The sequence below is a fragment of the Chrysemys picta genome, chromosome 5 (genome assembly GCF_011386835.1).
Source record: "Chrysemys picta bellii isolate R12L10 chromosome 5, ASM1138683v2, whole genome shotgun sequence".
In the NCBI taxonomy this organism is placed as follows: Eukaryota; Metazoa; Chordata; order Testudines; family Emydidae; genus Chrysemys; species Chrysemys picta.
This window is the reverse complement of record NC_088795.1, coordinates 90,184,349-90,208,102: the sequence shown is the minus strand read 5'-3', so window position 1 is coordinate 90,208,102 and position 23,754 is coordinate 90,184,349. Positions and strand designations below refer to the sequence as shown.

The 23,754-nt window shown below is 39.7% G+C and overlaps 2 protein-coding genes across 12 annotated transcripts in view; one reads left to right on the top strand and one right to left on the bottom strand.

The window, feature by feature from the left end:
• PAICS (phosphoribosylaminoimidazole carboxylase and phosphoribosylaminoimidazolesuccinocarboxamide synthase) overlaps positions 1-23,754 on the top strand; it is a 60,809-nt gene that overhangs the window by 15,468 nt on the left and 21,587 nt on the right. For 4 of the 11 annotated variants that reach the window (XM_065596868.1, XM_042841916.2, XM_065596869.1 and 1 more), the window contains 4 exons: positions 4,080-4,166; positions 9,495-9,566; positions 12,498-12,560; positions 14,877-15,067. In XM_065596868.1, the coding sequence (XP_065452940.1) occupies positions 4,080-4,166; positions 9,495-9,566; positions 12,498-12,560; positions 14,877-15,067 (413 nt within the window). Of the gene's footprint in view, positions 1-702; positions 741-4,079; positions 4,167-9,494; positions 9,567-10,963; positions 11,366-12,497; positions 12,561-14,876; positions 15,068-23,754 lie in introns of all 11 variants that reach the window. The other 7 variants (XM_065596863.1, XM_065596865.1, XM_065596866.1 and 4 more) reach the window with 3 other exon arrangements.
• The window catches only part of PPAT (phosphoribosyl pyrophosphate amidotransferase), a 61,352-nt gene that overhangs the window by 37,102 nt on the left and 496 nt on the right, over positions 1-23,754 (bottom strand). The gene's annotated exons all lie outside the window — the stretch shown is intronic.

Genomic DNA, 23,754 nt, shown 5'->3' with positions numbered 1-23,754 from the left:
TCCTTACTGATGAACAATGAATGAGGTTAACACAGAGGGCTCCTCAGCTAGTATAAGTTGTCCCAGCAATATTGAAATCAATAGATCTAGGACAATTTATACCAGCTGAGAATCTGCCACTGGTCCTTTACAAATACTCCATACTCAGTAGAACATTACCAAAAGATTGTGTGCATCAAATAGGCATGTGGTTATTGGACAGACTCAGATGTTGCAGTTTAAATAAAAATATCTTTAAAAAAAAGTTACATTTGCAAAGATTAATATTGCATTTTATATTCACAAAAATATGGAAATTCAGTTAACCTTCCATCAGACAGTCACATTTGGGCATCTTCCTAATTATTACATACCCATACCCCTTTTGAAGTTTGATGTATACCTGAATTTTCTAGAAATGAATCTGAGCCATAAGCTTAAAAGTAAGTAATTTCTCACTTTGTTGTAAGAGGAAAATGAAATAGTGTTAGTCAAAATCCTGGTCTAACTGCCTCATGCCCATTTCAGCATAACTACAAATTAGTTGAGGATTCTCAATTTATCTCCCCACCCCTCCGCCCAAAAAGTACAGTCTCTAAATAGTGCCTACTTTTAGAAGTACCAGCCCACACATACATCCACTTGTAGGAATTCCTCCAAGATTACAGTTGCTACTTAAGCATCTTTTTCTAATAATGTCTCCATTTCACCTTTGCATTCCAGTGGCTGTCTCAATGGATTTGCCAGCAGAGGGTGCCAAAGTAAGGCATTTATTACAAAAGTGTCTTAATTTTTGGCAATAAAAACCTAAGACAGTGGTTCTCAACCTTCTGGGGCTCAGGACCCATTAGTAAATGTTTATGGCCTGTTGCAACCCAGTAAATAGTCTTGAGGTGGAAACCCTGGAGTGGTTTCGGTCAACTCCTGACCCCCCCAGGGTGAGGGAGTGGGTCCTGCCTAGCACTTACCTCACAGTTGTACTCCTGTGCTGTGGGGCTGGCTGGGCTTGGCTCCCCATTGCAGCCACTGCAACTTCTGGGGTTGCAGCGCCACTGAGGTTTGGCCTTACCCCCATGACTGGACCAAATTTGTGAGAATGGAATTGTGACCTAGCTCATGGGACCTACCCAGGCTCCCATCATCATGACAACGAAAGCTAAAGTGGCACTAGAAACTACCACACAGCCCTTTGAAACATTCTGTGACCCAATTTTGGGTCCTGACCCAGAGGTTGAGAAACCATGTCTAGGAGAGTCTAAATCCATTGTTAAGTTTTGCTTTTTCTGCTACAGGGCATAAACTAGTCACATCTTTCATGAATCCATATCAAACACTAAATATTTATTTTGAGTGATTTTTTTTTAAGACAACTTTTAGGCAGGGTTCATTCTAGAAATGTAGTCAGAGGGGCCAATTACTTCTACTCATGCAAAGGGTGAAACTGAATTCACTCAGAGGCAAAACTAGTCTATTCTTATATACACACACACACACACACACACACACACACACACACACACACACACACACACACCAAATTTCACATAGACCCCCATCTATCAAGGCCATGGATGAGGTCCTTCAATATTAAGTACTTAGTTTAATTTTATAATTTCTCTTAGTCTTGTTATATGAAAGATCAGTTTAAAAAGAAAGAAAAGCAGCTTCCAAAGCCACCTATCTTCCTGACATGCTTAAAATAAAATAAAAATAAAAATAAAATAATAATAATAATAATCTGTTCTATATAAAAGTTATCTAGGTTCAAACAAATGTAGCAGTATAAAGAGAGATTACTTCTTCATAGTTCATCTTTCCTAGGGCTTCCCCCACCCTTTTGATTTTACTTTAAGGCATGTTCAAGCAGATCTCAGCAAGACTACCTACAGATAAATTCCCACGCCATGACTTTAAAAACCACTGTGCTTAAAAGTTAGGTGCTTAACTTAGTTAGGTACATATCAGACACCCAAATAAATGTCCTCTTTAGAATGGCTGCTGCTGGGTGTTCAGGACTTTTGACAGGACAGGTGACAGATACAGATTTTGGATCCTAACATAGTGCATTTCAGCAAAGTGGGGGTTGGCAGAGTACTGGATGTTTTCTGTTTCAGTCACTTGGATAGTCAAATAATGCATACATCCATAGAGTCTCAGCCCTACGTACACAGTGCCTCAGATTTGCCCAGCACTTTGCAGAGAAAATAAAGCTGCAAGGAATTTACAAGCTTGGTAATCTAGGAATAAAGAGTTTCCTCAGGACTTACCCTGCAGCAATGTTCTCTAGTTTCGACATCTTCAGGTTCTTAGGCAGCCAATTTGTGCTACAGTTGACAAACATGAGACTAAAATTTATTAAAAAGACTCCTAATTCCTGCCCACAAACCAAAGAAAATGGGATGCATAGAGATGGTCTGTGAAGGGATGTAGAAGATGACTAGAGAAGCTGCTACTACACTGCTCTAATCCCCAATGAACACAGCAAACTGTCTTGCTTCATACCAAGCCAATCATGCATAAAGAGATTGAATGTGGCTATTGGCAAATGTTCATAACTTGGTTTGAATAACCACTGTTGATGGAGCCAAGGCATATTAGGACTAAGGTAAAAGACTGTGCTTGTTGTTTGCTCTGTGTAGATGGGGTCTTAAAGTCTATGTCTACACTGCAGTTGAGAGAGAGACTCCCAGCCGGGGTAGACTTGCTAGCATGCAAAAAAGGGTTGACACTATGGCTTGGGCAATAACTCAGACTTTCAAGCCTACCTGACCCGGTAGGTTTGAGCTCAGTTGGCTAACCAGAGCTGCAACATCCAAACTGCTATATTTCACAAACTAGCTTAAACCGAGCTAGTGAAAGTTTGTCTGCCCAGGCTGAGAGGCTCCCTTCCAACAGCAGTGCAGACATACCCAGAGTGCCCTTTGCTAAACTTTCAGCTTTTTTCTGAAATTACTGCTAAAACGGTTTAGATTCTTGGCTCACAGGAAATGAGCATTATGATGTGAATGTTGTACAGAAGGCTAAAGCAAAGCAACAATTGACAAAAGCAAAGCAAGTCCACACTGATTTTTTAGTACATTTTTAATAAACTTGTTAAAGCTACAGATCATATTTTGTTGATTAATGTTTAATGGCAGTGTTCTCCAATGGACTGGGGACAGGCCTAGAAGCCAGCCACTGACCCTTTGTACGGCCTCGCGCTTTTACCCTCTCTATCAGTTTCTCCAGCTGCATAATAAGGATACAAATAAATTCTTGCCTCATTTGCCAGTCACAAAGGGAGTGCCACCAAATGGAGGAGAACCAATTAAATGGGAGACAAGCACTCCTCCCCATCCCAGAGAAAAAGCATAGAAGCATGTCAGCAGTAGCCAGCAAAGAAAAAGGCAAGTCATGGTAGCACAATGTAAACAAATGGCACATTTTTAGAATGGGTCTTGTTTGTGGATTGCGAGTATAGCATTCTCCTCTACTGTCAGTCTTCCATCGCAGATACACTGTGAACATGGCATCACAATGCACTACCACTGAGAAGGCAGACTATGCATTTCTTGCCCTTTTTCAGTCTAATTCAATGCCCACTGAAATCAGTCCATGGAAATCATTGTACCAGACCCTTTACCAGAATTACTATATTGCCACCCTATAAAATACATACATGCATTGTCAGTTCATTGTTATTTTATTTGGGTTACTGTAGTACCTAGAGGCCCCAAATGAGATCAGGGTCCCATTGGCACTGTACAAAAACACAGTAAGAAATAGTTGCTCCCCCAAAGAGCTTACCATCTAAAAAATTCATTGATGTAAATTCCATTCACACACTTAAACTGACCAATTAGAAATCACATGGTATTTATTCCAACTAGAAGAATTTTTTTTTAAGGATATCCCAGGTTTGTTTCAAAGTGTTGCCATCTGATTTTTTAGCCAACAGTCCAAGAAAGCAAAACATTTAAGTGAATTAACAATGAGAGTTATTACTCCAACAGCATGAATTTGCTGTTATAGAAGCTCTGGTGTGAGAGAGTGGTTATGTTTAAGACATAAATTAAGACAGTGAATTTTTTAAAAAAAATTAATTATATGAATTTACACAGAAATCCCTGAAGATAAAGAGGACTTCATTAATTTCACCCCAGAAGACTTGGAATCTACACATATAAAGAAAGAGACAATTGACATAGGTAAGTTAAGAGTTTTCCATAATTATCTTGGAAGTGTATCCCATTTTAGTGGAGAAATATACTGTTCTATGAAGTGAAGTTAACATTCTTAAAAAGGGTTCAGTAGCGCAAATACAGTTCTTGTTTTATCTCACCATTTAGTTGTACATACACAAGATTCCTCTAAACATGCAAATTTACAAATCAAGAATTAAAAAAAGAACACACTTACTCTTTGTATTTGATGTGCACACAAATACCATCTTATTTTATCCAAACACTAGAAAGTATTGGCCAAACACCTAAAATAGTTGCCTCTCAACAAAAGTTGCCATTTTAAGTCTATTCAGGCTTTTCAAACCATTTTATGCTAGCGCAGTTCTTATAAGAGATGTATGTATGGATCACTATCCAATAATTGCAATAGAGATGTTATGAATTATTTTAATAAGAAATTGAGATTCATTTATATATTAGTGATTTGAATTCATGTCAAGCATTTGAGAAAAAATGGGCTAATTAAAAACAGATTTGCAAACAGTTTGTCATGGAAGTAGACTAGAAATACTGATATTTCAGAATCAATGAGCATAGAAGTCATTAAGGACAAAACCAAGTCACATTTGGGATAAAAGGGTACAAATCTGGAATCTACAGGTCTCCCACACTGCATCAAAATGCACTAAGATACCACAGATTTACACCACAATGTTTAAAGGTCTAGAAAACATGACCTAGAAGGAAAGATTAAACAAACCCAATTGTTTCAGTCTGGAGAAGAGAAGACTGAGGGGGGAAACCTGATAGTCTTCAAGTACATAAAAGGTTGTTATAAAGAGGAAGATAATAAATTGTTCTCCTTAACCACTGAGGACAGGACAAGAAGTAATGGGTTTAAATTGCAGCAAGGGAGATTTAGGTAAGACACTAGGAAAAACTTAGTGATTGTAAGTATAGTTAAACACTAGAACAATTTACCTAGAGTTTGTCGAATCCCAGTTATTGGAGAGTTTTAAGAAAAGATTACACAAACACCGGTCAGGGATAGTTTATATAATATTTAGTCCTGCCTCGGTGCAGGGGACTGGACTAGATGACCTAGCAAGATCCCTTCCAGTCCTACATTTCTAGGATTTCTACGACAACCAGAACTACATCAAAGCAATTTTATAAAGATGACATTGTATGGGAGAGACAAAACTATATTGAGACCAGAGCAAAACATCCATCTAGGTTCAGAGACACAACCAGGTCACATGAATGCAGCAGGAACTTTTCATGTAGAATGATACTAGGAATAATATGTCATGTGAATACTTTCATTTGCGTACTATGCAAATCAATTGGTTTTCTGTTCCTGTCATGCAATATCCATTCCAGAATATGAATCACTTAAAGACAGCAGTGCACAAATAGGTTAAAAACACAACATGGTTAAGAGGAATGAGCCTGGAACTAGGAATTAGGAGTTCCTGCATTCTTATCTCATCTCTATCACTGACTCACTGGGTTGCCTTGGACAGGTCACTTAAGAGCATAAGAATCACTATACGAATCAGCCCTGTGGTCCTCTGGTTCAGTATCATATCTTCAACAGTAGCTAGTACTATGTTTCAGAGGAAAGTGCAAAGATTCCCATAAAGGACAATTATGGAATAATTTGCTAAATTTTTGTAATGAGACAATTAATGGTTTGTTTATGGCATGAAATATAATTTCTGAATCTCAGTTTGCCTTTCTATAAAATTTACACTTAGGTATATTATGACGATATAAATATTTGTAAAATCCTTTCAAAATATAATGAAGGTAAAAAGAGCTGCATAACCGCTAAGTACTACTCTAGTAACTCCTCACTTAACATTGTAGTTATGTTCCTGAAAAATGCAACTTTATGCAAAACGATGTTATGGGGAAATTAATTCTTAAGCGCACCCAATGTAAATATGGGGGTTAGGTTCCTGGGATTTTTTTTTTTTGCCAGACAAATTATATACATATACAGTACAAGTTTTAAACAATTTAATATTGTACACAGCAATGAATGATTGTGAAGCTTGGTTGAGGTGGTGGAGTAAGAGGGTGGAATATTTCCCAGTGAATGCCTTGCTCCTAAATGATGAACTAGCACTCGGCTGAGCCCTCAAGGGTTAATACACGGTTGTTAATGTAGCCTCACACTCTACAAGGCAGCATGGACTGAAGCAGGAGGGAGGAAACACAATAGATGCTGGGCAGTAGCTGCAAACACTTCCCTGAAAAAGCTGAACATGATGAGGAGCCCACGCTATCCAGCTGAAGCGCACCACACTCTCCTCCTGATAGCACATGCATGGCTGCACAGGTGCTGACTTTCCAAAGGCTCGGGGGTACTTGCATGAGAGAGACAGACAGACAGACACATGCATTGCCCCTTTAAGTACGCTGACCCCACTTCAAGTATGGTGCCCTTTTAATGGAATCAGCCAGTTCAGACAGGAAGCAACAGCTTCCAGCAAGCTCCCTCCTTGCTGTCTCTGAGCCTTGTCCCCCTCCTCCGCTTTGTGGTGAGGGGGTACGAAGCAGGAAGGGGGGGCAGGAGCAGGGGGACATCCTGATATAAGCACGCCTCTCCCACCATCCCCCAGCAAGCAGGAAGCTCCTGGGGAGCAACTCCAAGGCAGAGGGCAGGGCAGGAGCAGCAGGGCAGTGGGAGGAGGGCAGCTGCCGAGCCACATACCTTACAGGGAATTTAGGGGAACTGCTGCCCCCCCTCCATTTCTAATCTCCGCAAGGAGGGGTGGCTCTTCCAGAGAATCCTGCAAGCAGTGGACAAAGTAGGCGGCTGCCAAACAACATTATAAGGGAGCATTGTGCAACTTTAAACAAGCTTGTTCCCTAATAAATCAGCAACATATCATCCCGGTTAATGTTGTTAATTGAGGAGTTACTGTACATGTAAATTAGTTATCTCACTTATCCTGACTGCATCCAATAAAGTCATGCTTATTTACTAGTGATCTTATGTTTACAACAGTACACACAGTTCTGTCCGTCATTAAAAACCCAAGTGGCCTAAGACATCCAAGTATCCAGAAACAAGGAAAGAGGAGAAAACTTAACCTTCCTCCAGACCCTGAAACCTCAGAAAGGGTGAAATCCTAGCCCTATTGAAGTCAGTGACAAAAATCCCATTGGGCAGTAAAATTGAAGAAATCATGAAGAAGTCAAAGTGTTTACATAAAAACCTGACAGAGAAAAAAAAGTCTTGTGTCATGAGACTTGGGTTCGGATGAACACTGATGTTTTCAAGAATTCTGAAAAGATTCCTAACCAAGCTTAAAACCTTTAACTTTTTATTACTATTTAATAGATATTTGTGTACTATACAGAATGCAATTCTGTATTAATGGAACTGTACAGATAAGGTATCAATAAAGCCCTACATTAGAGTCTTTCCCTTCAACTGAAGCAGGGTGAACATGGCTCCCTCCAAAGAGGCAAAAAAATCATTCCATCTGTCAATGGAACTCTTATTTTCCTCTAGTGAAAGCACCATTGGGATTCAGCACATACGAAAAACCAAATGGCAATCCCTACTTGATAACCACTACATCAGCCCACTACATTAAAGAAGCCCTTTAAAAGAGTTTAAACCATCTAAATTAAAGTCACATCTCTCAGTTAATTTTTAAAGACATAATCCTAATATTTTTCAACTGTCCATTGAACCTTCCAATAAATATAGGGTAGAAAGGATCTACACTTGCAGTGTGAAAAAACAAGAACAATGAAAACAAAACAAAAGCACACACTCCTTTGAAGAGAAGAAAAAACAAACAAGAAAAAAACATCAGGATTGTGTCCTAACACCACTTAAGTATTTTAAATGAATTAAAATGGACACAAAGAGTATTGGGGGGGGGGGGGGACTGAATACTCCCCATACGTCTTTCCTTGAAGTAGGATAATATGGCTAGCTGTCTATCAAAAGCTTTGTCTTCATAGCAAAAAAGCTGTTGTGGAGACAAGACAGAGGTAGTTTGTACCTCAACTAGCTACATCAAGATAAATCCTAGGTGATTTGGGGGGAGGGGGGGGGAAGAGAAGAGAAGGACTGATAGACAGCCATGCCATCCTCCTTCAAGGACAGCTGAATAATATTAGGATTATGACTTTAACTCAAGATAGCTAGAAATTAACAGAGTTATCTTTATGTAAAAACAAAACAATAAACCACCACCACCACCGTTTTTTGGCAGTGAAGATACCACCTAAGGCAGTGGCTCTCAACCTTTCCAGACTATTGTACCCCTTTCAAGAGTCTGATTTGTCTCATGTACCCACCAGTTTCACCTCACTTAAAAACGTACAAAAACAGACATAAAAGTACAAAAAAAGTGACACAGCACATGATTATATGGTAAAAAGGAAACAGTAAGCAATTTTTCAGTAGTTATAAAATAAATCAATTGGAATATAAATATTGTACTTACATTTGAGTGTATAGTCTAAAGAGCAGTATAAACAAATCCATATCTATGAAATTTTAGTTTGTACTGACTTCACTAGTGCTTTTTAATGTAGCCTGTGGTAAAACTAGGCAAATATCTAGATGAGTTGATGCACCCCCTGGAAGACCTCTGAGCCTAAGGTACTTATCTGGGCCCCATTACTGAGATATTAGAGTGCCTCATAATGGTTAACATATTTATCCTTCCCAATACCCTTCTGAGAAGTACAATTATTCCTATTTTATAGATAAGGTACTGAGGCACAGAGAGACTAAGTGACTTGCCCAAGGGCACACAGGAAGTGTGTGGTGGGGGCGAGAAACAGGGGGATCTGGGCTTCCCATTACCAGGCTAGTGCCCTAACCACTGGACCATTTCTAGCTAATAATTAGAACTGTGCAGGTTAAAATGTAAAGGTCACGATCATGGGGGGATGGCTGCTTCATCAAATCTGTGGCTCTGCCACTTCTGTCCATTTTATAAACCAAACATAACAGAGTTCCTGTGCTAAGTAACTTGTAATGTGTAGAATATATAGTTGTTATACAGAATGAGATGTGAGGCATAAAACAGCTACAGTACAGTCTATATTTACATCACATTTGTATTTGCTTGGCAATATTCTGAATTGCCAAGTACTGGGGAGATCCATTGGATAAGTAAAAAATGTCTTAGCTTAATTCTGATTATTTTTTCGAAAGGCGAGGCAAACTGGTTGAGACAGTTGTATCTAAGCGTTAAATGTTACTACAATCTTTTTAATTTAAGTTGTTATTATGGATCTGCAGAAGGTGGGGAGAATATACGCAATTCACATATCTAAACAGATTTAACATAAAACTGCATTTTTTGCTAGACGATGATTCTATAAGCACTACTTCAGAGGATATATCTGGCCCATCAGTAGTGAAACAGATAACTGGGACAGGTAAGTGTCTAGTTATACACATCTCAGTTTAAAAAAAAAAAAAAAAAAAAAAAAAAGTGTAATTTCAATCACAGTAGCCCAAGGCAATCTGATCTCTACTATGGATTCCAGCTGCCATTGTTTATTACCTACTTCAATTCAGCTGTGGATAAAATTGAATTGTCAGAGAGAAACAGTAAACTTTTAGCTACAAAAACACTTGTCTTGATTGTACACTGAGGTAAAATGTATATATTCATCTTGTAAACCATTGCTCCCATTTTAAGGTTTCAGTTAGATCAACTATTGTTCTATCAGTACTGTCTCAAGTTAATTGAAGTGAAATCGTCTAATTTACACTCGAGACAAAAATGTGTTTTTCACTCAAGTTTGGGTGCATCTATAATCATGGTAGGAACCACAATCCCTTCATATTCCCTAGCATGTATGCTCGGAGCCTCCAGACTGGATCCTGGTGGCAGCTATTGGGTTTGAACCCCCTGAAATGGCCTCCAATACCTTGATTTACTGAGGAGCAGTCCCTATACCAACTTTATTCAGTGGAGCAGGAGCACCCGTCCACACACACAAGAACTGCTAGAATAGAGTCATAGTGCATATAAGTACTTTCTGTACAAGCACCAAAGAGAGCTCCTACCACACAATCACCATAAACTGAGGTCACATTCCAACAAATTACATAAGCACACGCTTAATAACAGGCCATTAAAGCTGAAAGAATTATTCCCATGTCTGCAGTTAAGCTTCTGCTTATGTAATTGCTGGACTGTCCCATTTATTTCATACAGTACTTGTTCCCATACAGTAGCAAAACGTACTTCCTCTTGGTGTTCGAACTTACACTCACACTTTGCTCTATACCCAATTTATGATTGATGTCACCACCTGGACACTAGGAAACATCTCTAGATACTGGGCTTTTGTTCATCTAGTGTCTACCTGCTACAGTTTTCGCCTTCATAATGCTTTTGTACTAGTACATCCCTTTCTACTTCTAAAGTTAATATGAAAATATTCCCTCTTCTTACTGCTGATACAGAAGTTGTTGTTTATGCTTGAACTCTAATTGCTACTCTCTGTACAGCTTTGATACAAATGTTTTAAAGTTAATAATACATTGCAACAATACAACACACAGACAGAATTCTATTGCCATCCGAAGGCAACTTAGGTTTTATTTGCAGAAAAAATATTTTTGCATGCATGACTGAACTGTTCCTATATATATCGTATACACCTTTAAAGTTCCAAAGTTGTTCCTGACAAACTATTCAGAAATCCTAGTTTAAATGTTAATTCACTCCACACTCCATTACTGATTAAAATTTAGCTACAGATATACTTTTATTTTTGTGTATTCTGCAGTCCTCAGTTATTTGTTTCATTCATATTTTCAGACAATTTAATTCCTTTGGATGAAGCACAGAATCACTTTAGGGTTATTACAGTTCATGATACAGGAGCAGGAAAACACTGGAGTGATAATGAAGTCAGAGCTCTGATAAATATATGGTCAGATGAGAAGATACAACAAATGCTTGAAGGAGCAACAAGAAATAAAGAAATCTTTGAGGAGATTGCCAGAAGATTAATGAAATTTGGCATAGACAGAGACTGGAAGCAGTGTCGCACAAAGTACAAGAACTTAAAATATGAATACCGCGCACTGCAAAAAGAAAATGATCATCCTGGCAATCCCAGACGAAAGATGAGGTTTTACGATGAAGTTGATTGCATCTTCAGAAGACAACCTCTAGTTGCATCTAGCTGGGGATGTGAAAGTTCTAATCTCATATCAGGTATTAGACCAGTAGTGAAAATACCACTCTCTTAAGACTAAAAACTTATAAACATGACAGTTTTCTGCTATCTTTGACATTGAGCATTGGAGTTAGTTGAAGTGACAGGTTGTAGAGATGGTCAGACAGGTTTTGTAAAATTATATGGATGGTGAATTCTGAGAGCAGTAGCAAATAAAAGCATAGGCTTTATTGTATCCAAGCAAAATGAAGGTGTAAAGAACTGGGAGCCCATTTCTATATAATAAAAAGTGCTCCCCATTAATTTGATAACAGCTGTGTCATGGGCTGATAAACATCACTGCCTAGGATTATATTTTAGCCCAGATGTAATTATTACCTACTTCATAAACGGAATCAACCTCAAGTTACATATGTATCTGAAGAAGTGGGCTGTAGTCCACGAAAGCTTATGCTCTAATAAATTTGTTAGTCTCTAAGGTGCCACAAGTACTCCTGTTCTTTTTGCGGATACAGACTAACACGGCTGCTACTCTGAAACCTCAAGTTACATTGTTTATTAAAAAAACATTTAAAGATATTGCTTTCATTTGGAATTCTAATGTGGTATTCACAAACTTGCATTGAAGAAAAATTTAAATTAATGGAGATATCCTCTCTCCTAGAACTGGAAGGGACCTTGAAAGGTCATAGAGTCCAGCCCCCTGCCTTCACTAGCAGGACCAAGTACTGATTTTGCCCCAGATCCCTAGGTGGCCCCCTCAAGGACTGAACTCACAACCCTGGGTTTAGCAGGCCAATGCTCAAACCACTGAGCTATCCCTCCTCCCCAAAGAAAAAAATGTAATGCTATAATTTGACAATTAATCATTTGAGAACATAATGAAGTCTTACACCAGTGTCAACTCATGGCTGTCTCTCAGGTCAGCACCAGAAAGGAGTACTGACAAGTGATAACTTTGTAGCAAAGCTCATCTGATTTTGGCATTGGATTTGTGAAAGCAAACATACTTTCTAGTGGCACATAACCTGACCAGGACATTCTGACTGCTGCTCTGAGCCACCTTCTCTAAACATTACTTACATATCAAAGACTTTTTTGGTTTGTCTGTTTTTAGAACACCTCTAAAAGTATATTTGTTCATAGAATACTTTGTTTTTCTTTTATAAGAGTCAGTGGGAGACATTATCACAAACACAGGACCTTGGGGTATCAAGAGAAAAGCATCTGATGGTAAGAGTTTTGCCTTTTTGAGGATATGCAAATATTGTTGCAGAGTTGAATGCTAGGTGCAAGTTTAATCAAATATTCAAGTTGTAAAACAATCATTTATTAGTAAGGCTGCAAGTTTATCACTGAGGTCATGGAAGTCACGGATTCTGTGACTTTCCGGGACCTCCGTGACTTCTGCAGCAGCTGGTACGGCTGGCCCAGGAGCCACCTGAGCAGCTTGGGCAGTCCCAGGGCCAGCTGCACAGGCTGCTTGCTGCTGGGGCAGTCTTGGGCCACCGTGCTCCCCCCTCCCAGCAGCAGCAGGTGGGTTTTTTTTGTGGGGGGGGAGGGGGGAGGCTCAGATGTAGGAGGGGGTGAGGGCTCTGGGCAGCGCTTACCTCATGGGGGAGGAACAACTCCCCAGAAATGGTGACATCCCTCAGCTCCTAGGTGGAGGCACCTCTGCGCACTGCCTCTGCCTGCCAGCATGGCCCCCTACAGCTCCCATTGGCCACAGGTCCCAGCCAATGGGAGCTGGTGCTTGGGGTTGAGGCAGCGCACAGAGGCGCCTCCACCTAGGAACTGAGGGAGGGGGATGTCACCACTTCCAGGGAAGCACAGAGCCAAGCCGCACACCGCTGTCCAAGCCCCCCTTGAGATTTAGTCAGGGGTATATAGTACAAGTCATGGACAGGTCATGGGTCGTAAATTTTTGTTTACTGCTGGTGATTTGTCCATGACTTTTACTAAAACTAAAAAGTCTTACTTATTAGGCTAATCAAGAGGTTTCCTCAGGATTCTGTGGGGAAATGGTTTGATTTCTTTGTCCCAGTGCTCACTAAGAGGGAGAGAAACATGCCAGCAACAGAAATTTCTCAGGCCTTGAACTCCAAAACCTCAGAAAAGGTAAAGAAACTGTACTGGATGGATGGCATCTGAGCCATCTGAAAGAAGGCCAAATAAAAACCACTCAAGAGTGGAGGTGTTTGGTGCCCACCAGACAATGGTGAGATACTAACATGACACCCATATTTAAAGAGAAAGACCCCAGAGAAAGCACCAGAAGCCTATAAACCTGTGAGCCTAAACATCCATACTGAGAAGATTCTAGAATCACTATCATGAACAAAAGGAAACACACTAAGGGGAGAAGACTGGTGTGTTAGTGTCAGCAAAAACTCAAAAAAGAGGTACCATGTTTTCCTTAGTAAGTAAATAATGGAAATACGGATTAAACAAGAGACTGTTGGCACAGTACCCACTAGGCTAATGTAAATGATTAGCTAGAAGATCACTTAAAGTGATGTTCTATTTGCTGAACAATTGGCTTGGTTAAGGGTGGACTGATTTAAATCAGAGCTATTTAAACAACCAAATTTTAATCATGATTTCCATTTGTACTTTTTAAGTCATTTTCCTAAAGATAAACTGTATAGGATGGATCAACGTAACATAGAAAAGGTGTCAACTAACAGGAAAAGGGTTTTCCTTGTTCGTGACCATATGAGTTATACCTTAAGTGGTTACAAGATTCAACACACTGATCAGAGACAGGATCGGAGGACAGTAGTGTAGAGAAAAATGAAGCACTATCAGCTTGATATCGGGCAGTAGTTAGAATACAATAAGCAAGCACTGGGATACAGAGAAAGGAATAGAGCACGGCATTATACAGAAATCTAGCAAGATCATCTCTGGAGCAATACAAGTCTACATATTACAGCAAATCTATCAAAATGTTGAAAAAAAGATAAGGATGACTATGGTCTCCAGGATTAGAACCAGGGGGTGCACAAAGTTAAAAAAATAAAAACAGGTTTGCAGTCACTAAAAGGACTTCAGATCTATATGCAGAGCAGCTAAATGTCACAACATTTCTGAGAGTAACCTGCTCAGAAGAGAGGTATAAACTGAAGCTAAGAACGAACTATGGCTGGGCAATTAAATAGTTTCATTTGTTATGAGCTTATAAACAGTCTGAAGAGAGCACTTGTGAGTGGCAAGTAAAAAAGTTTGAATACCTGAGATTTAACACTGATTTTACACGAAATTGGTCAGATTCACTCACTCCCTGTTGGACATAGTATTAAAGTTTCAGTTTTGACAAATAAACATTTTTCTGTTGAAAAAAAGCTGATCACAGAATTCCTGACTAGTTCTAATTATGACCCAGATACATCAGACATTCTTCTCCCCACCAGCAAGATGTGATTAGTGAATAATAGTTTTAGAAAACACGTGAATGCCAGTCTGTAGAGTTATCCAGTGTAGACTCATCATTTTGCTATGCCTCTCTCTCTCTCCCTCTCCAACAACATACCGTGCTTTCTTCTACAGAATCATCACCTGGGCCGCTTAAGAAGAGTGCTTCTGAGAAAGCTGTAGTACAATTTCAAAGAAGTTTAACAGACAGAATGCATACAGTAACAGAAGGCAAAAAAGCACTTTTAGAAAGGCTTTGTAAACAGGAGGAAACACAAGACATCAGCAGAACACAGCTGTATGGTGATCCTCCAGCTATAAAACAGGTTGGTTTAATGAACTTTCTACCAAACTCGCATGCAAAAAGAAAATACAGACGATCCACAGATGAGAGATGGAAGAGATCTATTTGATTATCTAGTCCATCCATACTAGCATAGGATTGCTTCTATACAGTAAATTTGTGCTTGAGCTATTTAAACCTAAACTGGAATGCGTTTCCCATCACTGCTCTTGGGAGACTATGCCACAGATTAACAGACTGAATGGAAAGGAAACTTCAACTTGTTGTAAGCCTAGATTTTCCTTTGCTTTAAATTGCACCCCATTCCTTGTAGGTACACTCTCATAGACCATCATAGCAGTTACTCCTCCTCTACATTCATAACCTTCAAATCTTGAAGGTTTTATCAGAGCTTTCTTTAGCAAAGTGAGTGAAGTGAAAAATACGAGCTTCCTCTGAACAAAACAAAAATCTCACCCAATTATTGTGTTGATGCTGTGCTGTTTTCCTAAATCTGCAGACGGAAAATTCTAGTGCCAGGCCTTCTGCTCAAGCAGAAGTATAAAAATTAATAAGACTGGTCAGTTCCACTACAACTGGTCAGAACCAATGTGTCAGTCACACTCCTGCTGCCTTGCACTAGACCTTTTCATAAAGCTATCCAGGACAATCCACATCTTTTTCCTGTAAATTTACAACAAATTAGTAAATGAAACATTGACAGTCTGACCTGACTCATTACCTTTCATTTGCTCAAGTTAAAATTACATACTACAGTGACAAGCATTTTAGAAATATCTGAGAATGGTCATTCCACTCCACCCCTTAATGTGTCTAGATCTTTCTGGTGTTTCTCATAGCCTACTATTATTTCAATAACTGAAACAACTCTGTGTCAACAGTTAACCAAATTCACTGTCTACTACCCCCTACGTATTGATATGTATAAGAAATACAGAAATCCCCCTATTATCCACTCTCCATTTTAAGAGATAACCATTCCCTATGACTGCTATCACTTAGCCAGTTTTTAGTTCTCAACAAGACTCTGCCTCTTACCCCATAGTTATTTATTTTCCCTGTTAATCTTATGATGGGCCTTATGCAAAGCTTTTTGAAAATCCAAGTTAAGTTATTTTCACTGGGTTGACTTTATCTACTATTTTAGAAACTTTTTCAAACTATTCTAAGAAACCAGGCAAACATGGTTTTCCCTTGCAGAAGCTGTTTGACCCTATCAATCTATACAGCAGCACATTAGAAAAAAAATCCAAACATATATATATGTTTATTTATATAAAAATAAAATGATGGCTTCTAAATTAGCTGTTATCACTCAAAAAGTTGGTTTTGGAGTCACCATGGACAGTTCTCTGAAAAATTCAGCTCGTGCCCAGCAGCAGTCAAAAAGACTAACAGAATGTGAGGAACTACTAGGAAAGGGGTTAAAAAAAACCAAAAACAAAAAACACACCCACAAATTATTATAATATCATTATATAAATCCATGGTGCACCCATACCTTGAATACTGTGTCCAGCTCTGATCATCCCCTCTCAAAAACAATACAGTGGAACTGGAAAAAGGTTCTGAGAAAGGCAACAAAAATGATCAAGGCTTCCATATGAGGAGAAATTAAAAATATTAGAAGGGGCTGTTCATCTTAGAAAAGAGATCACTAACAAAGGATATGATAGGCCTATAAAATTATGAATGATGTGAAAACAGTGAATAGAGAAGTATTATTTACTCTTTCCCACAATACAAAAATCAGGGATTACCCAATAATACAATAGGCAGCAGGTTTAATACAAACAAGAGGAAGTATTTACAGTGAGTTTAAAGCACTGCGTAACTGGAGTTAGCTGGCCCATGGGGAGAAGGATTAGAAGCTCTAGTGGTGTTGACACTGGAGCTAGTAATGCAGTGGGGACTCAGCTACTCTATGCTGCTAGTACAAACAGTGGGTTTAGGCCCATTGCAGTCTGACAACTCTCAGTCAAGCCAGGATACAGTGCCATTAGAATTCAAGTTATCTACCCCTGAGTTAACACTGCAGTAAAAACAATTCTCTCAATGTGGCACAAGCCAGAACAGAATCCCAGTCTCCCTTACAGCATTGCTCTGCACCAAAACAACAACAAAACCCACATCCCACAAGCCTCCCTCCTCCCCACACCAAACAAAGATGAATCTTAGTTTAGTCATTAAAGTAGACAGATTTTTCTGGTAAGACAGATCTGTTAAAATAGTAATTTTTCAGAGTAGAACATTTTAGTCAAATTACTGTCCAGTAGAGAGTATGGCAGAGCAGTCCTGCAATCTCATGGTATACATTGGCTTGGAAACTGACAGTTGTCATTTTAAAGACAGTAATGCAGTATCATGAGAAGAGGATAGACCATGAAGCACAGAAAAAAATATATATATTCATTTTCAGTATACTATAACATTTTAAAGAGTGACTTTCAAAGTAATTACTTTTCCTTATGAAGCATACTGTCACTCTTCAGAGGGCTGAATTTCATTGTCTGCCAACTTTCAGAACAGGTCACATGCATGCTGTCTATGGTCCATTTTCATTTCACTTTGTTCCTGGGAAATGTAGCATGTTTTCTCAGCAACTTCCTTCCTCCACTGTTCATATTCCTTTGGCTCAGAAATGGTAACATATGTCCAGTGGTGAAGCACTGGAATGGGTTACCTAGGGAGGTGGTGGAATCTCCTTCCTTAGAGGTTTTTAAGGTCAGGCTTGACAAAGCCCTGGCTGGGATGATTTAGTTGGGGATTGGTCCTGCTTTGAGCAGGGGGTTGGACTAGATGACCTCCTGAGGTCCCTTCCAACCCTGATATTCTAGGATTCTATGATAATGAGGCCTTTGGTGCCAACGTATGCTCCTGCACTGTCCCACTGTAGTGACTCTACACAGAATGCTTCATTTGCTTGGATAGTTAGAATTCTCATACAAACCATCTTTGCTTAACAAGTCAAATTGATTATCATGATTGCTGTGCTATAGTTAGTGTTGAGTGTCCTTTTCTGTTTAAAGATAAACTGTTCTAAATATTCTAAAATCCACAGGATGACTCACATGGTCTTGAAATTTACTGTGCCTTATGGGGGTTCTAGGTAGCATTAGAATCCAAATTTGGGGTCATTTGAGCAAGTAGTTCCCAAGATAGAGTTCCCCTTAGAAAACCCCAGCATTTTACAAAGCAATTCATTCTTTTGGGTTTTTTTCTGCCCACACACCTGTGTCTCAAGCTATGGCTTTAATTGTTCCTTGTCTGATTTCAATTACTTGGCCTTTATCTCAATTAGTGCATGGCACCCACTGCTTCTTTGGGGAAGCAGTATTCAAGTTTTTAACCTTGGAGTTTGGAACTCTAGGTCAGTGCAAGCTAAACCATAGTGCATAGACATAGCGATGGATGGCAGAGAGGCCGCTTAGCCCATATCCTCCCCTCCTAATTGAAGAGAATACCTCTCCCCTTATCATGGTGAGGCCAGGTGGTGAGGGAAGATGCCTCCCATTCACCCTCCCATCTCTCAGGGCAATGGCCGGGGCCCAGAAGGGGATATGCCTCAAAGTGGGGAGAGGTGAATGGGGCAGCAGTGATTCCCAACCCTGAGGAGGGCAGGGACCCCCCCCACCATCTATGTAGCTGGGTTCTGGAGCCTTCCTATTGCCCCAGTGTAAGCTGGGATCTGGCAGGCGGCTGCCCCTGCAGGTGTCCTGGGGAAATTGACAGAGATGAATGGAATAGTTGACACATCTCAGAGCTATTTTTCAGGCTCTATTCATCTCTATCGGGTGTTCATCTGAATGTGCCTCTTCAAACCCCTTTGAGCCTCCTATGCTGCAGATGGATGTGTAGAGCCCTTCCCCAGACACCAGGTTCAGGTCTGTGGTAGGGATTCCACAGCTCCACTCCTTCCCCCTCCTGTGTCCAGCTGGTCCCATGGTCCTATGAGCTTATCTGGGCGGGGGGGGAGAGGGGTGAAGTTGATGAGGTGGGGGAACTTAGAACAGTGGAGGGATATTTGTGTGGGGCTCAGAAAAGCAGGGATATGCAGGTAGTCAGAGCAATGGGTGTGATGAACAGACTGTTAGAAGAACTGCAGTAGTATGGGGGTCTCTGAGCAGTTAGAGAAAATGGGAGAATAGAGAACGTGGGGGAGGGTGTTGGAATAGTACATTGAAGAGGAGGTGGAAAGGTGGGGACCAAGCTGGACAGTGAGGGATATTGGGGGGCTTTATCTGTTCCCCCAAAACCTCCACATCCATGTCTCCTATGTGTCCCCACCAAAAAAAAAATAAATAAATAAATTCTCACCGACTCCATGCTAGCCCCTGCACTGTTTCTGCACCCTCTACCCAGTTTCTCAACTAGCAAGTTTGATGGTGACACCTGCCTCTTGTGGGGAGGAGAGAGAACCAAGCTGTGCTGGACAGCAAAGAGACAGGAGATGATGCAGAGGCAGTGAAGGAATTAACATGCAGTCAGGGTGTTCTGTGACAGGGTAATCAGTGCCAAGCAAAGCAACCAGAAGCAGTGAAGGGTGAGAGCTGGGCTGTGTGATACATTGTGTTACGGAGAATTTTCTTTCTTTTTTTTTTTAACCAAGAAAATTAAATGCCCAAAAACTTTAACACATAATTAAGGGTGCCCAGTGGTACCTTGTGCCATTCCAGAATGTGTAGAGTGGCTAAATTGAAATATCTAAAAACCAAGAAATAAAGTTTAGGTGCAGCCACAATCTTATCTAATTTAAACGGCACAGGGAATTTATGTAGACCGAATACAATTAATTACGGAACATAGCCAAGATAAGAGGATAAATACCACTACTTTTTGAAAAGGTGCTGGTGGATCTTTTAATCTGAACCATGGTGTAAATCTCACTTGAAACATTAGGTATGGATTTAAGAGGGGAAATAGCCACATACTGAATGATTAACACCAGTTCTTGTACGATCTACACATCCCTTGAAGGCCGTCAATCCAAGCATTTAACTGGTTTGCTCTTGCTTCTACTGCAAAATCTGACAGGATCATAATACAAGGAGGTCTGTCTACTAGAGGCTAAAACTCTCTCTCAAAAACAAAAAACAACAGGGTCTGCTTGTGTGAAGACAACAGGCAATGTATCAAGTTTATCTATTGAGAGAAGAAATACAAGCCAACGATGTTCTGTTCATTCCCTCTAAAGCACCTGGCATTTGTCAGAAGACAGGATACTGGGCTAGATAGACCATAAGCCTGACCCAGTATGGCCGTTCTTATGCTCTTATGAGATCCAACCTACAATATTGAATTTAGATATATGGAGAACTGTGGCTAAGGGGGAAGATACTGTTAAACTTATTAGTTAGTAATATAGATTACAACTTCTGCATCCCAAACTGGTAATACTTTGAATGTTGAATAAAAATGTTGGTCAAGACCAGGTTGGTGAACAAAAGCATACCAATGAAGTCTGAGGCCTAGTTAACACCTAATCAACCTAGCTACATTGCTTAGGGGTGTGAAAAATCCACCCCCGAGATATGTAGTTAAGCTGACTTATGCCCTGGTATAGACACCACTAAGTCAATGGAAGAATTCTTCCATCGATTTTGCTACCGCCTCTTGAGAGGGGTGGATTATCTATAGCAATGGAAAAACCTCTTTCGTCATTGTAGTAAGTATTTACACCATGGCACTACAGCAGCAGCACCATAGCTGTAGTGTTGGTAGCATAGACAAGCTCTCAGTCTCTACCGCTTTTGGACTCTCATAACAAATCCCACACAGAGCCTGACTTACTACTCATCCCACATGCTGAACATTGATTAATTTCAATGGGAGTTCTGTACACAGAGTGGGGCTACATTTCTCCTTTTTGGTTGGAAGAAAGCAAAATGCATTCAGATGTTTTGTACATAGCAGTGGTACATATTACTGCCAAAACTATCCATCAGAATAGTTTCTTTGGGAAAAATTAACAGACCTCACAATTGTTCCAGGACTGACTTTTTTCAAATTTGCCCTTGTCAAGGACACAAATGACATTTTTACATAATTTGTAGCTCAAGGTACGCCATATCTCTCTCCCCACCCTAAAAAATTACCTTTTTTTAATTTTATTTTTTAAAAAGGCATCCTGTCAAAATACCAGTTTTATAATGGCCTTAGTCCTTGGCTCTCAAATAATCAAGCTAAATCAATAGACTCATCGGTAAGCCCTCTCCACATTAAAACTTGTGTAGCAAGTGCTTGAAAGTTTCAAACACAGTCTACATCAGAGATTCACAAAGTGGGGGTCACAAGGTTATTACATGGTGGGGATCACAAGCAGTCAGCCTCCACCCCAAACCCTGTTTTGCCTCCAGCATTTATAATACATTAAAAAGTGTTGTTGTTGTTTTAATTTATAAGGTGCGGGGAGGTCGCACTCAGAGGTTTGCTCTGGGGGGAGGTCGCACTCAGAGGCTTGCTCTGGGAAAGGAGTCACCAGTACAAAAGTTTGAGAACCACTGGTCTACATCCATTGCTAACATGGCTATAAAATGTATTACATGCTGAGAATCAGTGCTTTAGACAGGCATTTCTATAGTACTCACCACAGCACTGGTGTTTATAATGTCACAAAACAAATTCTGGGACGTCTTTAGTATATGAGGATGCATAAGAGGTTTAAAAATAGGCTTTTTTTAAAAAATAAAAGATTAGTTAAAATATGCTAAATGCCCTCCACAGCACAGTTAGTGCACATGTGAGAAGGCTGAGAATCAGGGACTACAGATATGTCTCACAGGGCCCACTTGAATTCCTATTGACTACAGTAGGAGTTTGATTAGGCTCTTAGGACTTGTCTTCAGGAGAGTTTTACCGATCTTAAGTGAATGTGTTATTTTTTAATTTAAGCTGGTGTAACAGAATCAAGCACGCAGTGGAATAAAATCCCTATTTGAGTGACCTAAACTTTTTAACCAAGAATCATGAAAATTATGCATCTACTGATTCATTTTAAGTGGTGGGATCACAGACGCCAAAAGGTTTTAATTGCTGTGTACCACTGTATCAGAAGAAGGGACATAAAAATAGGTCATTAGTGTTTGTGGCACATTATACAAACACTGCACTTTTTACTCAAGCATATGATGTGCTAATAGCCCTTTGTTAGTTGAACTCCTGTCTGTTTTAACATGTTCCCTACAACTGCTTCCTCCTTGTTGATCAAAGATTCAGTCAGATACACTGCTAGCTTTGTCATTTCTACCTTTTAAAATTGGAGATAAATATTGTTAAATATCAAGGGCCAAATTCTTCCCTCTGATGTATTGCCCAGAGTTCCCTTTAAAGTTAATTATCAGATGGGTAGCCGTGTTAGTCTGTATCCACAAAAACAACGAGTCTGGTGACACCTTAAAGACTAACAGATTTATCTGGGCATAAGCTTTCGTGGGTAAAAAACCACTTCTTCAGATGCATGGAGTGAAAATTACAGATACATGAAGAGAAGAACTGTGACCATATAAGAGGGGTAGCTGTGTTAGTCTGGATCTGTAAAAAGCGACAAGGATCCTGTGGCACCTTATAGACGAACAGAAGTATTGGAGCATAAGCTTTCGTGGGTGAATACCCACTTCGTCAGAGGCGCCTGATGAAGTGGGTATTCACCCACGAAAGCTTATGCTCCAATACTTCTGTTCGTCTATAAGGTGCCACAGGACTCCTTGTCGCTTTGTGCCAGTATATTTATGCGTGTATCTGTAATTTTCACTCCATGCATATGAAGAAGTGTTTTTTACCCACGAAAGCTTACGCCCAAATAAATCTGTTAGTCTTTAAGGTGCCACTGGACTCATTGTTTTTTTTTTTTTTTTTTAAAGTCAATGCCAATCCAAGGCCCTTAGTCGTTTACTAAATGTCCTTGTTGATTTCAGTATAAAGCCTAAAGACCTTATTTTAGGGCTGACAACTCTCATTAAAGTCAACTGAAAGGCTTCCCCCATACACTTGAATGGGATTTGGATTGGGCCTTACTTGGTGGGCCCCTCAGGAGATTTTATTCCCTCCCACTATAGATTTTGCTTTTATATATTTATTTTGTTAATGTTGTATAGAGAACATGGCTTCAATACACACTTTTACGTTAGAAGAAAATGAGTTTCATAAAGCACACTTGATTCAATTCAATTAATGCTGAATTTTAATTTTGGTTTGCAAGTTACATTCCATTTGGAGAAAATAGAGATAAATCGTATGGCCTATTGATGACATACAAATGGTTTTAATCTGGGGCAGATTTACTTATAATTATTATTTGTATACAGTCCTAGTTTCACATAATCTGAAGAGAACTCTCTTAGTAGGTTTCAGTTAAATATCCAAAATGCATCAAGATGTTGTGCACTGCATTTATTCCATGGCTGTAGCACAAATATGCAACAGGTACAGATGGATTAAGAGAGATCAAAATTATACAAAAACAATCTTGATCAAGCAGCACAGCCTCAATTTAAAATAAGCAATAGTTTACTCTGTGTTTCATGTCTTTATTGAAGTTGATTGAAAAATAGGGACTTGAGGTGAAACCCAACTCAGCCCTACGGTCCATCAAGGAGTACGAACTGCTCCAAACCCCAGGCATCTGAGCTAGCGTTAGAACAGGCCAAGGTCAGTCGTAGGTTGTTAGAACATACACGGCTTGCATATAAGGCAATCACAAAACGGAAGCTC